This window comes from Carcharhinus amblyrhynchos, chromosome 2, assembly GCF_965287045.1.
Source record: "Carcharhinus amblyrhynchos chromosome 2, sCarAmb.v2.hapA, whole genome shotgun sequence".
Lineage (NCBI taxonomy): Eukaryota > Metazoa > Chordata > Chondrichthyes > Carcharhiniformes > Carcharhinidae > Carcharhinus > Carcharhinus amblyrhynchos.
In genome coordinates this window covers 74,771,323-74,785,072 of record NC_137325.1, presented here as the reverse complement: position 1 = coordinate 74,785,072, position 13,750 = coordinate 74,771,323, and the positions used below count along the sequence as shown (strand labels likewise).

At 44.5% G+C, this 13,750-nt stretch overlaps 1 protein-coding gene across 1 annotated transcript in view; it reads right to left on the bottom strand.

The window, feature by feature from the left end:
- LOC145355412 (thrombospondin type-1 domain-containing protein 7A-like) overlaps positions 1 to 13,750 on the bottom strand; it is a 429,239-nt gene that overhangs the window by 85,603 nt on the left and 329,886 nt on the right. Inside the window, exon 12 of the mRNA XM_080207485.1 lies at positions 2,439 to 2,633. Coding sequence (XP_080063611.1) covers positions 2,439 to 2,633 — 195 coding nt within the window. The remainder of the gene's footprint in view (positions 1 to 2,438; positions 2,634 to 13,750) is intronic.

Below are 13,750 nucleotides of genomic sequence, written 5' to 3'. Positions count from 1 at the left end.
CAATTGCTAGCAAATAATCTTACAGCTGTCTGCAGGGCATTCAGAAGGCAAACTTTTGATCTCCAATTTCAAAATCAACGCCAACATTATTCAGGTGTAATGCACAGTATTACACCTAAAGTTGAAAGTGAGTTTGTGAGATGGATCATAGTAATGTAGTGCCTCAGAGAAATATTACATTTAACACATTGTGGTTGCCTTTCATATTCTAATATTAGCCTTTGTGATAAGATGCATCCCCTCATGGCTGGGGAATGACTGGAATGGAGGAAGAGGATCCAGTTATTGTGGTTGACATAAAAACCATCTACAGAAGTAGAGCTAGGAATGAGATCTTGCTGAAGGAGTTTGAGGTGCTGGAGTAAGCAGCATCTCAAAGGTAATAATCTCCGAATTGCTACCTAAGTCTGGAGTAACTTGGCAAAGGAATCAACAGATTGAAGTTTAAATGCCTGACGAAAGCATGGTGTTGGAGGCATGAGTTTTAATTCATAGGATACTAACATGGGAACTGTGAAAAATGAGATCTATTCAATTGGCACAGATCACATTTAAGCTAGCAGAAATCAACGCCTTGGCAAATTGAATAACTCGCGTGGTAGATATGGTTTTACATAAATGTAGGGGTAGGAGGATTCAGATATTGGTAGGGCGGCACGGTGGCACAGTGGTTAGCACTGCTGCCTCACAGTGCCAGGGACCCAGATTCAATTCTAGCCTCAAGTCACTGTCTGCATGAAGTTTGCACATTCTCCCCATGTCAGCGTGGATTTCCTCCGGGTGCTCTGGTTTCCTACCACAGTCCAAAGATATGCGGGTTAGTTGAATGGCTACGCTAAATTGTCCCTTATTGTCAGTGGGGTTAGGATAAATATGTGAAATTACAGGGGTAGGGCCTGGGTGGGATTTTTATCAGTGCAGACTCGATGGGCCGAGAGATCTCCTTCTGCACTAGAGGGATTCTATGAAATTTGTAAGACTAAATAGATAAGTCAAGCTATAGAGCAGAGTTGTAATTTGGATAAAGTCAAACAGGTTTTCTTAGGAAGAACTCAAGTGTTTAATATAGTAATACAGCATTAGTGACTAAAGTCACATTAGAAAAATAGTAAAAAGTTAAAACTAAAGGTACCATATCTGAATGGTACTACTGAGGGAGCAGGAGGGCTGCTGAAGGATTTGGACAGGTTAGGGGAGTGGGCAAAGAAGTGGTAGATGGAATACAATGTGGAAAAATGTGAGGTTATGCACTTTGAAAGGTGGAATGGAGGTATAGACTATTTTCTAAATGGGGAAATGCTTCGGAAATCAGAAGCACAAAGGGATTTGGGAGTCCTTGTTCAAGATTCTCAAGGTTAACGTGCAGGTTCAGTTGGCAGTTAGGAAGGCAAATGCAATGGTAGAATTCATGTTGAGAGGGCAAGAATACAAGGGATGTATTTCTGAGGCTGTATAAGGCTCTGGTCAGACTTCATTTGGAGTATTGTGAGCAGTTTTGGGCCCCATATGGATGTGCATGATAAAATAGGACTGAATAAGGAAGGATGTGCTGGCCTTGGAAAGGGTCCAGAGGAGGTTCACAAGAATGATCCCTGGAATGAACAGCTTGTCATTTGAGGAACATTTCAGGACTCTGGGTGTGTCCTCATTGGAGTTCAGAAGGATGAGGGGGGATCTTATTGAAACTTACAGGATACTGTGTGGCCTGGATACAGTGAACATGGAGAGGAAGTTTCCACTAGTTAGAAAACCCAGAATCAGAGAGCACAACCTCAGACTAAATGAATGATCCTTTAAAGAGATGAGGAGGAATTTCTTCAGCCAGAGTGTGATGAATCTGTGGAATTCTTTGCTGCAGGAGGCTTTGGAGGCCAGATTCTTGAGTGTCTTTAAGACAGGGATAGATAGATTCTTGATTATAAGGGGATCAAGAGTTATGGGAAAAAAGTAGGAGAATGGGGATAAGAAAATTATCAGCCATGATTGAATGGTGGAACAGGTTTGATAGGCCGAATGAACTTAAGAACATAAGAAATAGGAGCCGGAGTAGGCCATCTAGCCCTTCGAGCCTGCCCCGCCATTCAACAAGATCATGGCTGATCTGAAGTGGCTCAGTTCCACTTTCCCGCTTTCTCCCCATAACCCTTAATCCCCTTGCCTACCAAAAACCTATCTACCCGCGTCTTAAATATATTTAGCGAGGTAGCCTCCACCACTTCAACGGGCAGAGAATTCCAGAGATTCACTACCCTTTGAGTGAAGAAGTTCCTCCTCAACTCCGTTCTAACGGAATGGCCTAATTCTGCTCCGATGTCTTATGGTCTAACAAGGATGGAGTAGTTTCACATATGCCCCACCTTTACTTTGTGGTATCAGAATAAGGTGCGATGGTCACACAGTCAGATTGTTAATAGTGATCTATTTGTTTAATTACTCACCAACAAGTGTCCTCCTTCGGGTCTGTACTGTACCACAGTCCCCGCTGCAGGGAGAAAATTTGGACCAGTTGGTGAACTGGCAGTCATCTTGGCAGGGCAACTGACAGTGCTGTGTTAATGGTGGCATTGTGCCAGCCCACTTCCTGCAATTATTAGTGTCCACTTGACCACCATCTTGCTTGCGACAGGATATTGCTAAAAGCAGAAGAAATAGGATTGCATAAAAGGCAAAGGTTTGTTGAAAGTATTCGCTTATATTGTTAAATACCAGAAATATTTTCTAAAGCAATTTATCACAATAAATTAGCTTAAATAACAAGGCTGCAAAATTTAGTAAAATTTGAAAACAACTGTGGGGAGTCATCATGCATCACACACATGACACAGTCACTTCTTCAGACATAGGGAGCTTGCAAACTTTGTGCTGTGCACACAGTCATTGCAATGACTTTTGTGTGCATCATGTGCTATGGTTGATTTGCACATCTGAGCTCTGAGTATAGCATCTTCACAGGCTAGCATGAGTTCAAGGCAAGCCTGCACCTTTTAAAGGGTGACTGGAGCAAGTAGCAGAAAACATTCCAAGTGTGAGTTTGACCTGGAAAAAGCACAAGAATTGCACAAGATGGATACAGTGGATTCCAAGTCGTTTGACGCAGCACTGAAGGCCTTGGTGCATAAAGTAGATTAGAGAGGTCCTCAATCCACAGATCACTAGGACACACTGTGGACAGATACTGTGAAAGCATTTGGGGCATAGAACATAGAACATAGAACACTACAGCACAAACAGGCCCTTCGGCCCACAAGTTGCGCCGATCACATCACCTACCAACCTACAGACCTATCTATAACCCTCAATCTCATTAAACCCCATATACTCATCCAGAAGTCTTTTAAAAGACCCCAGCGAGTTCGCCTCCACCACCACTGACGGCAGCCGATTCCATTCACTCACCACCCTCTGAGTGAAAAACTTACCCCTAACATCACTTCTGAACCTCCCTCCCCGCACCTTAAATCTGTGTCCTCTCGTAGCGACCATTTCAAACCGGGGAAATAGCCTCTGAGAGTCCACCCTATCTATTCCTCTCAACATTTTGTAAACTTCTATCAGGTCGCCTCTCAACCTTCGTCTCTCCAGGGAAAAGAGTCCCAGCTCCCTCAACCTAACTTCATAAGGCATGCCTCCCAGTCCAGGCAACATCCTTGTAAATCTCCTCTGCACCCTTTCAATAGCTTCTACATCTTTCCTATAGTGAGGCCACCAGAACTGCGCACAATACTCCAAATGAGGCCTGACAAGGGTCTTATAAAGTTCCAGCATTACCTCCCGACTCCTAAACTCAATCCCTCGATTAATGAAGGCCAGTACACCATACGCCTTCTTGACCACCTCCTCCACCTGCGAGGCCGATTTAAGAGTCCTGTGGACCCGGACCCCAAGATCCTTCTGCTCCTCAACACTACTCAGACTTCTGCCCTTGATAGTGTACTCGTTCATCCCGTTGGTTCTGCCAAAATGGACGACTACACATTTATCCGCGTTGAAGTCCATCTGCCACTTCTCCGCCCAGTCCTGCATCCTATCTATGTCCTGCTGCAACTTTTGCCATCCTTCCAGATCATCCACAACACCACCGACCTTCGTGTCATCAGCGAACTTACTTACCCATCCCTCCACTTCCTCATCCAGGTCATTTATGAAAATGACAAACAACAAGGGTCCCAGAACAGATCCTTGAGGCACTCCGCTGGTGACTGACCTCCATTCAGAAAAAGCCCCATCCACAACCACTCTCTGCCTTCTGCAGGCAAGCCAGTTCTGGATCCACAAGGCCAAAGGCCCTTGGATCCCATGCCCTCTCACCTTCTCAAGAAGTCTTGCATGGGGGATCTTATCAAACGCCTTGCTGAAGTCCATGTACACTACGTCCACGGCACTTCCTTCCTTCGGCATGGTTGTTGAGTTGTCACTACCCGTGGTGTGTATTATATAGACACCATTAATCGGTCTTGTACACGTTACCAAGAAGTCTTTATTAACATTATTGAACTGTGTACATTCATAGTAGAAAGTACAGGTATGGAGAGAACTCCATGACTGTCCTTGCCACCTAATTCTACACTGCTGATTTAAGATCAAGGTCAGAAACTTTCTTACATCACTGGTGGGTGGTACTGTATTCACTCCCAGGTTAACCCTTCATCTTCTGAATCCTTCTACAACCAGGAAGATAGTCTCACAGTCAATGCCAGAAATGTTAGATGCATTGACAGGCCTGCCAGAAAGCTTGCAGTCACTATCAAGGAGCATGGAAGATGCTGGCATCAACCTTGCATTGGGCTTTGCAGAGCTGGAAACCCATCTTTTCCAGCATGGACATGATGACCAACTCTGTTAGCACACTTGTGGAGTAACCATGATGCAGCATCTGATGGCCAATAACTCAACATCCATTGCAAACAGGAAGAAGCAGCACTGTGTATTTGAGTGCTACAGTTCAAACAGACTGATATCATGCAATGTCAGCTTGTTGCCATTCATGATCAGGGAGCTACTACCACGACGTTTGTAGCTGTTTTTAGAGGATCTTTCAGGTTTTCACAGTCGTCTAGCAGTCTGTCTTTCAACAAATTACTAGGATTGTTTAGATGCCATCCAGGAGGAATGGATGTGGTGCTATGGATTAGAATCTGTTATCATCTTCCAGAATAACAACATTCTATCTCCAGCCCCTGCTACTTGCTGTGCTGTTGCTGCTACTGCCTGTCAGCCACTCAGTCCAGATCACTACCATCCACGAGGAGATAGTGCAGTCCGAAGTCTTCTTGGACCAGAGCTGCTCAAATCAGTTTGAGTCTCTCTTATTGAAAGCAGCAGCATCCCACTAGCCATACTGCAACCACTGGAGTATCACTGTGTAGGAGCACTAGGGAGGGTAAGACACACAAGGGGAGTTAGCTGACTTTTGGATGCAATATTGACAGGATTAGAATGTTTGTTCTGTGGTGGTTTTTAATGAAAGCTTTGTGATGAAGAGGATGTTGGTCAGTAACCAAGGGAAGGTAAGGCATGGGACTGTTGAACGAGGAACTTGTCTTGATTTCGGAGTCTAGTTGGGGTTTCTTTAGAATTTTCCTGGTTCCCTTAGATTGTTAGTGTAGACCATTATTCTTGTTTACTTACAGATCTATATATATCTCAGCATTCTCCACAAGGTTGTACTTTTGCTTCGCACCAGATTAAAAAAAAATCTTTAATACATTCTACCCAAAATCAACTTGACTAAATATTTCGCCAACAATACAAAGCAGAGTGTATTTGCAGTTGTCATTCATGTGTAAAATGACTTGAATCAGCGCTGAGATGGGCAGAGCTCATGCCCAAAATTCCTCTGTTTTTCCAAATTTATAGATCAGGCTGCTAAAAAGTATTAATACATTCTGAATGAACACAGCCAGGCCTGGATACACATTGGCCTTAGGTACAACATATTCTGCAAATAAGATCCACATTGAATCTATGAGAGATCCAAACATTGGCAGGAAACCAATAAAAAGCCAGACTTGTGCAACTGCTCTTCCCAGGCAGCCATCGCGTTATCCATCCCGTTAGATCTGTCCTTTAGACACAACATTTATCATGAAAAAAAAGGATGTTGATTATTTGTGTCATTGCATCATAGTTTACATCAGTAGTTACACTGGTATTAGGTGTCCCAATGTTACCCCTTTGCTCTACATCTCCCTCTAAGTATTTATCCCAAATATAAACATACTCCTATATCTCCCCTCAAAGTCTCAGACTTTGCAGGGTTAGTCTCTGTGGTGCTTTGACCAATCTCCCTGATCCAGTCCTGATTTAACTTTGAGGTTGAGGATGAACTGTACACTTGGCCACTCGATGGGAGTGTCTTCTACCTGGGTGATTGTAGAATTTCTACTTCTTTCTGGTTCTTTGTCTCCATCACGTATCAGTTCTTTGTCCAAAGTTCCATTAGTTTCTTTCAAAGCCATCCAGGCTCTTTGGTTCCTTCTTATTTTTCCGTGGTCCATTTTTATTCCAAAAAATCCCAACCATGGATCTTTTTCCATCACAATAGTTTTTTACTGTTGGGCTCATATCAACAATCTCTCCCTAGACTGTAGCACCTTTTAGTCTCATGTGCTCTATGTCTGAAATTGAAATGATGAACTTGACTGTCTCTTTGTTGCTCCTCATGCTCCTCAAGATCATCTGAGGTAATGTTAGGTCATAAGTTTAAGTTTATTTTAAAGTTTATTTATTATTAGAACATAGAACACTGCAGCACAAACAGGCCCTTCGGCCCACAAGTTGCGCCGATCACATCTATATCTACCAAACCGTAGAACTGTCTGTAACTTTCAATGCCATTAGATCCCAAATACTCATCCGGAAGTCTTTTAAAAGACACCAGCGAGTTCGCCTCTACCACCACCGACGGCAGCCGATTCCACTCACTCACCACCCTCTGAGTGAAAAACTTACCCCTAACATCTCCTCTGTACTTGCTTCCCAGCACCTTAAACCTGTGTCCTCTTGTAGCGACCATTTCAGCCCTGGGAAATAGCCTCTGAGAATCCACCCTATCTATTCCTCTCAACATTTTATAAACCTCTATCAGGTCGCCTCTCAACCTTCGTCTCTCCAGGGAGAAGAGACCTAGCTCCCTTAACCTATCTTCATAAGGCATGCCTCCCGATCCAGGCAACATCCTTGTAAATCTCCTCTGCACCCTCTCAATAGCTTCCACATCCTTCCTGTAGTGAGGCGACCAGAACTGCGCACAGTACTCCAAGTGGGGTCTGACAAGGGTCCTATAAAGTTGCAGCATTACCTCCCGACTCCTAAACTCAATCCTTCGATTAATGAAGGCCAGTACACCATACGCCTTCTTGACCACATCCTCCACCTGCAAGGCTGATTTAAGAGTTCTATGGACCCGGACCCCAAGATCCTTCTGCTCTTCAACCCAGCTAAGACTCCTCCCCTTGATATTGTACTCCTGCATCCCGTTGGTCCTGCCAAAATGGACCACTACACACTTATCTGCGTTGAAGTCCATCTGCCACTTCTCTGCCCAGTCTTGCATCCTATCTATGTCACGCTGCAACTTCTGACATCCCTCCAGACTACCCGCAGCACCACCAACCTTCGTATTGTTGGCGAACTTACTAACCCATCCCTCCGCTTCCTCATCCAGGTCATTTATGAAAATGACAAACAGCAAGGGTCCTAGAACAGATCCCTGGGGCACTCCACTGGTGACGGACCTCCATGCAGAAAAGGACCCATCCACAACCACTCTCTGCCTTCTGCAGGCAAGCCAGTTCTGGATCCACAAGGCCAAAGCCCCTTTGATCCCATGCCCTCTCACCTTCTCAAGAAGTCTTGCATGGGGGACCTTATCAAGCGCCTTGCTGAAGTCCATGTAAACCACCATTGTTCCTTCGTCAATGTGTTCAGTCACATTTTCAAAGAACTCAACTAGGCTCGTAAGGCACGACCTGCCCTTAACAAAGCCGTGCTGACTATTCCTGATCATTCTAAACTTCTCTAAATGCTCATAAATCTTGTCCCTCAGAATCCTCTCCAACAACTTACCAACCACTGAGGTCAGACTCACAGGTCGGTAATTTCCTGGGCTATCCCTGTTCCCTTTCTTGAAAATAGGAACCACATCCGCAATCCTCCAATCCTCCGGAACCTCTCCCATCTCCAGCGACGATGCAAAGATCATCGCCGGGGCTCTGCAATCACTTCCCTCACCTCCCACAGTAACCTGGGGTACATCCCATCCAGTCCCAGTGACTTATCTATCTTGATAGAATTTAAAAGTTCCAACACATCCTCTCTCTTAATATTCACACACTCAATCTTTTCAGTCTACCGCAAACCTGTAGTACAACCTCCCAGATCACTTCCCACCCTGAATACCGAGGCAAAGTACTTATTAAGCACCTCTGCCATGTCTTCCGGTTCCACACAGACTTTTCCCTCTTCACCTTTTACAGGTCCTATCCCTTCTTTTCTCATCCTTTTACTCTTCACATATTTGTAGAACGCCTTGGGATTCTCCTTAATTTTACCCGCCAAGGCCTTCTCATGTCCTCTTCTGGCTCTCCTAATTTCCTTTTTAAGCTCCTTTCTACAAGCCTTACACTCCTCTAGATCCTTTACATCTCTTAGCTCTCTGAGCCTTTTATACACCTTTCTTTTCTTCCTGACCAGGTTCACCACAACCTTTGTGCACCACGGCTCCCGCGACCTATCAAAACCTCCTTGTCTCATTAGAATGTTGCCGTGCAGAGCTCCAGTCAAACATTCCTTGAAAATCCGCCACCTTCCTTCTGTACTTTTCCCCAAGAACACCTCCTTCCAGTTTATTCGTCCAATTGTCTACCTGATGTCATCATATTTCCCCTTACTCCAGACAAACACCTTCCTAGCCTGCCTGATCCTATCTCTTTCCAATGCTATCATGAAGGAGTTAGAATTATGATCTCCATCCCCGAGATGCTCTCCCACCGAGAGATCCGACAAGTGTCCTGGTTCATTAGGCAACACCAGGTCAAGTACAGCCTCTCCTCTCGTAGGCTTATCCACGTGCTGTGTCAGGAAACCCTCCTGAACACACCAAACAAACTCCTCCCCATCCAAACCCCTTACCCTAGGGATGTTCCAGTCGATGTTTGGGAAATTAAAGTCTCCCATCACGACAACTGTTATTATTACATCTCTCTAGGATCTGTTTCCCTATCTGCACTTCAACTTCCCTGTCGCTATTGGGCGGCCTATAGAAAACACCCAGCAAAGTTATCGACCCTTTGCTGTTCCTAACTTCCACCCACAGAGACTCCATAGACAGTCCCTCCACAGCATCCACCTTCTCTGCAGCCATGACACTGTCCCTGATCAACAGTGCCACTCCGCCACCTCTTTTGGCCCCCCTCCCTGTCCTTCTTGAAGCATCTGAATCCCGGCATCTGAAGTACCCAGTCCTGTCCCTGAGACATCCAAGCTTCTGTAATGGCCATCACATCATATTATATTGTCATGAGTAGGCTTACATTAACACTGCAATGAAGTTACTGTGAAAATCCCTTAGTCGCCATACTTTGGGTACACTGAGGGAGAATTTAGCATGGCCAATGCACCTAGCCAATGCACCTTCCAGACCGTGGGAGGAAACTGGAGCATCCGGAGAAACCCATTCAGAGATGGGGAGAACGTGCAAACCGCACACAGACAGTGGCCCAAGCCGGGTAGTGAACCTGGGTCCATAAGAACATAAGAAATAGGAGGAGTAGTAGGCTATCTAGCCCTTCGAGCCTGCCCCACCATTCAATAAGATCATGGCTGATCTGAAGTGGATCAGTTCCACTTTCCCGCTTTCTCCCCACAACCTTTAATTCCCTTGTCTATCAGAAACCTATCTACCCGTGACTTAAATATGTTTAGCGAGGTAGCCTCCACCACTTCAACAGGCAGAGAATTCCAGAGATTCACCACCCTTTGAGTGAAGAAGTTCCTCCTCAACTCCGATCTAAACTGCTCTCTCCCCCTTATCTTGAGGCTGTGCCCTCTAGTCCTGCTGTGGTTTCCGAGCGGGAAGAATCTCTCTACCATCCCTTTCATTATCTTATATGTCTCTAAAAGATCCCCCTTCATCCTTCTAAACTCCAACGAGTACAGACCCGGTCTATTCAGTCTCTCTTCATAGTTTAACCCCCTCATCTCCGCTATCAGTCTAGTGAATCTCCTCTGCACTCCCTCCAAGGCCAAAATATCCTTCCGCAAGTGCGGCGACCAAAACTGCACACAGTACTCCAGCTGCGGCCTTATTTGTGCCCTGTACAGTTGCAGCAAGACCTCCCTGCTTTTATATTCTATTCCCCTCGCTATAAAGGCCAGCATCCCATTCGCCTTCTTGATCACCTGCTGCACCTGCAGACTGGGTTTTTGCGACTTGTGCACTGTAGCATGCTGCAGCTTTTCACCCTTTAAATAGTAATCCCTCCTACTATTATTCCTGCCAAAGTGGATAACCTCACACTTGCTAACATTGTACTCCATCTGCCAGGTCCTCGCCCACTCGCTCAGCTTATCCAGATCCCTCTGCAGACTTTCCACACCCTTTGCACAATTTGCTTTTCCACTCATCTTTGTGTCATCAGCAAATTTTGTCACCCTACACTCAGCCCCCTCCTCCAGATCATCTATATAAATGGTAAATAGCTGAGGCCCCAGCACCGATCCCTGCGGCACTCCACTAGTAGCCGACCGCCAATCAGAATAGCACCCATTGATACCAACTCTCTGCCTCCTATTAGACAACCAATCCTCTATCCACGCTAACACCTTACCCCCAACTCCATGCCCCCTAACCTTCTGAAGCAACCTTTTGTGCGGCACCTTATCAAATGCCTTTTGAAAATCTAGAAACACCACATCCACTGGTTCCCCTCTGTCTACCGCACTAGTTACATCCTCATAAAAATCCAATAAATTTGTCAAACACGACTTCCCCTTAACGAATCCATGCTGCGTCTGCTCTATCAAACCATTCTTTTCTAGGTGCCTCGCTTTTTCTTCTTTGATGACCCTGGCATTGTGAGGCAGTAGTGCTAATTATTGTGCCACCGCACTGCCCATATAGTGTTTGCTGTAGAGCTAGAAGTTGTGTTTGCAGACATTTTCCCATCAATAACTCGATGGCAAGGACCCGTTTTTAAGTGGTGAGGTTCTTTAGTTTTTTATTAATTTACAGGCGTTGCTGGCGAGGCTAGCTTTTATTGCTCATCCCTAGTTGCCCTTCAGAAGGTGGTGATGAGCTGCGTTCTTGAACCACTACAGTCCCTGAGGTATAGGAACACCAACAGTGCAGTTCGGGAGGGAATTCCAGGATTGTGATCTGGTAGCAGTGAAAGAATGGAGATGTATTTTCAAGTCAGGACAGTGAGTGACTTGGAGGGGAACCTTCAGGTGGTGGTTTTTCCAGGTACCTCCTGCTCTTGTCCTTCAACATGGTAGTGGTCATGTGTTTGTAAGGTGCTGCCTAAGGAAACTTGGTGAGTTCTTACAGTGCATCTTGTAGATGGTACACATGGTTGTCACTGTTCATTGATGGTGAAGGGATTGAATGTTTGTGGAAGGGTTAACAATGAAGTAGGCTGCTTTGTCCTGGATCATGTCAAGCTTCTTGAGTGTTGTTGGAGCTGCACTCATCCAGATAAGTGAAGAGTTTTATACTCCTGACTTGTGTCTTGGTGGGCATGCTCTGGGGAGTCAGGTGGCGAGTTACTTGCCACAAGATTCCTAGCCTTTGACCTGCTCTGGTAGCCATAGTATTTATATGGTTAGTCCAGTTCAGTTTCAGTTAAGAATGGCTAAGTTAGTACCTTAGTTCATTGTTTTTCAATTCCTTGATTGTTCAAACTCATCTTTCTGATTGAGTGAGAATATCTAGGCAAACATACATGAAACCATATTCTTAAGCAAAGTTGCAGAACAGATGATTAGCTGAACTGAGGGCTGCTCTCTGGCACCACAATGTCCGAGTTGTCATGTGTCGCAAATATCGTGTTAGACAATGTATTGACTGCATCTGCCATGATGCTGTGCAATCTACTCACTTCAAACCATCTGGGGTAGTGATCAATGATGGTGATGAAAACAGCCTTTAAACTTAAATAAATCCATTCCCAAGTGCTGGCGTGTCCTCAAAGGAAAAATGGAGGGTGCCAGTAATTTTCGCTGCTGTTGGCTGTTCACTGTACATGTAAGGCAATTTATGATTAACTCGTCAATAGAATGATTGCTGCTTGGACACCAGTTTGACTGCTGGGCTTTTGCTCAGCATTTCGCTATGCCCAAGTGACTTTGATCAATTTTCTGGAGAATTGCAAGTCAAGCTGTTTTAGGCATGACTAGTCTGTCATTTAAAACTAAGAAATCGTCAAGATTGTGAGGTGTTTACTCTGTTTGAAGTACTGGTGAAGTATTGGATTGTATCAAGTATAATCCAGTCATCTATTCTGGCAATACTCTTTTACGTTGATACACTCATCATCCTGCTTGCTTGCTTGCTTAATCTCTTGTAATCTTTTTTTTATGGCGGGAAGTTCTTAGAGATAAGTGAAGCATATGCCCCCACTTACTCAATAAAATTTAAACCTTTCAGTTTGACTTCTTTCTCTGGTACTTCCCTTGAACACACTCGGTAACTTAATTCATGGGTCTCCATCTAAACCAGTATTTTTCAAACTCTTTTTCTGGTGACCCACTCTTAACAAATGTCACGTGGGATGTGTAATGAAATATGATTTTTCCACTTTGAGCTAATATTATAGAGTATATTAAATGTCAGGGGGTTCATTTTAGATCCATTTTCCAATTTATCCTGGTCATATTCCAGCACAAAGGAAGTTGGTGTCAGTATTTGCAAACTCCCCTTGTCAGCATATAATTTCAAAATAAGTGTCAGAAATCAGACAGTACACTCATTTACTGCGTATCAGCCATCCATAGAAAATTGGCTGCCATTTATTTGTGACAGATTTCTCGTTTAAGATGCGCCTTTGAAATGCAGAGCTCACCAGATCTACATGCAGCCTTTAGGTGGAAACTTAGTAGGGGTAGTCGCCAATTATCTCTATCTGTTATCACCCAACAATAAACATCCCCAGTAGGTGGGATATGTCACATCTATAATTACATTTTGCTGCATCCAATGAAGTCTGTTGTTGTGTCAATTATCCTTTCTCACACACATGCATAACTTGAAAAAAGTCTCAATGGTTTTCCTGTTTCTAGACACTATTTCATTTTGAAGTTGATTCAACAGCAAAAATTTTATGCACACAGGAAAAATAATGAGTTGGATTATGAGATAATGACTATACTTGTCAAACTCTGAAGTGGCACAGTGGTCAGCACTGCTGCCTACAATGCCAGGGAACCGGGTTCAATTCCTAGCTTGGATCACTGTCTGTGTGGAGGTTGTGCATTCTCCCCATGTCTGTGTGGGTTTCCTCTCTCAGTCCGAAAGACGAGCTGGTTAGGTGCATTGGCCATTCTAAATTCTCCCTCAGTGTACCCGAACAGGCGCCGGAGTGTGGTGACTAGGGGATTTTCACAGTAACTTCATTACAGTGTTAATGTAAGCCTACTTGTGACATTAAGAAATAAACTTTAAACTTTAAATTCAAGACTCAGGCAGAGTGCACTGACCGGGCATACTGCAGTACTGCTGCTACAGTCGCAATCTAAACAGGATTTACTTTAC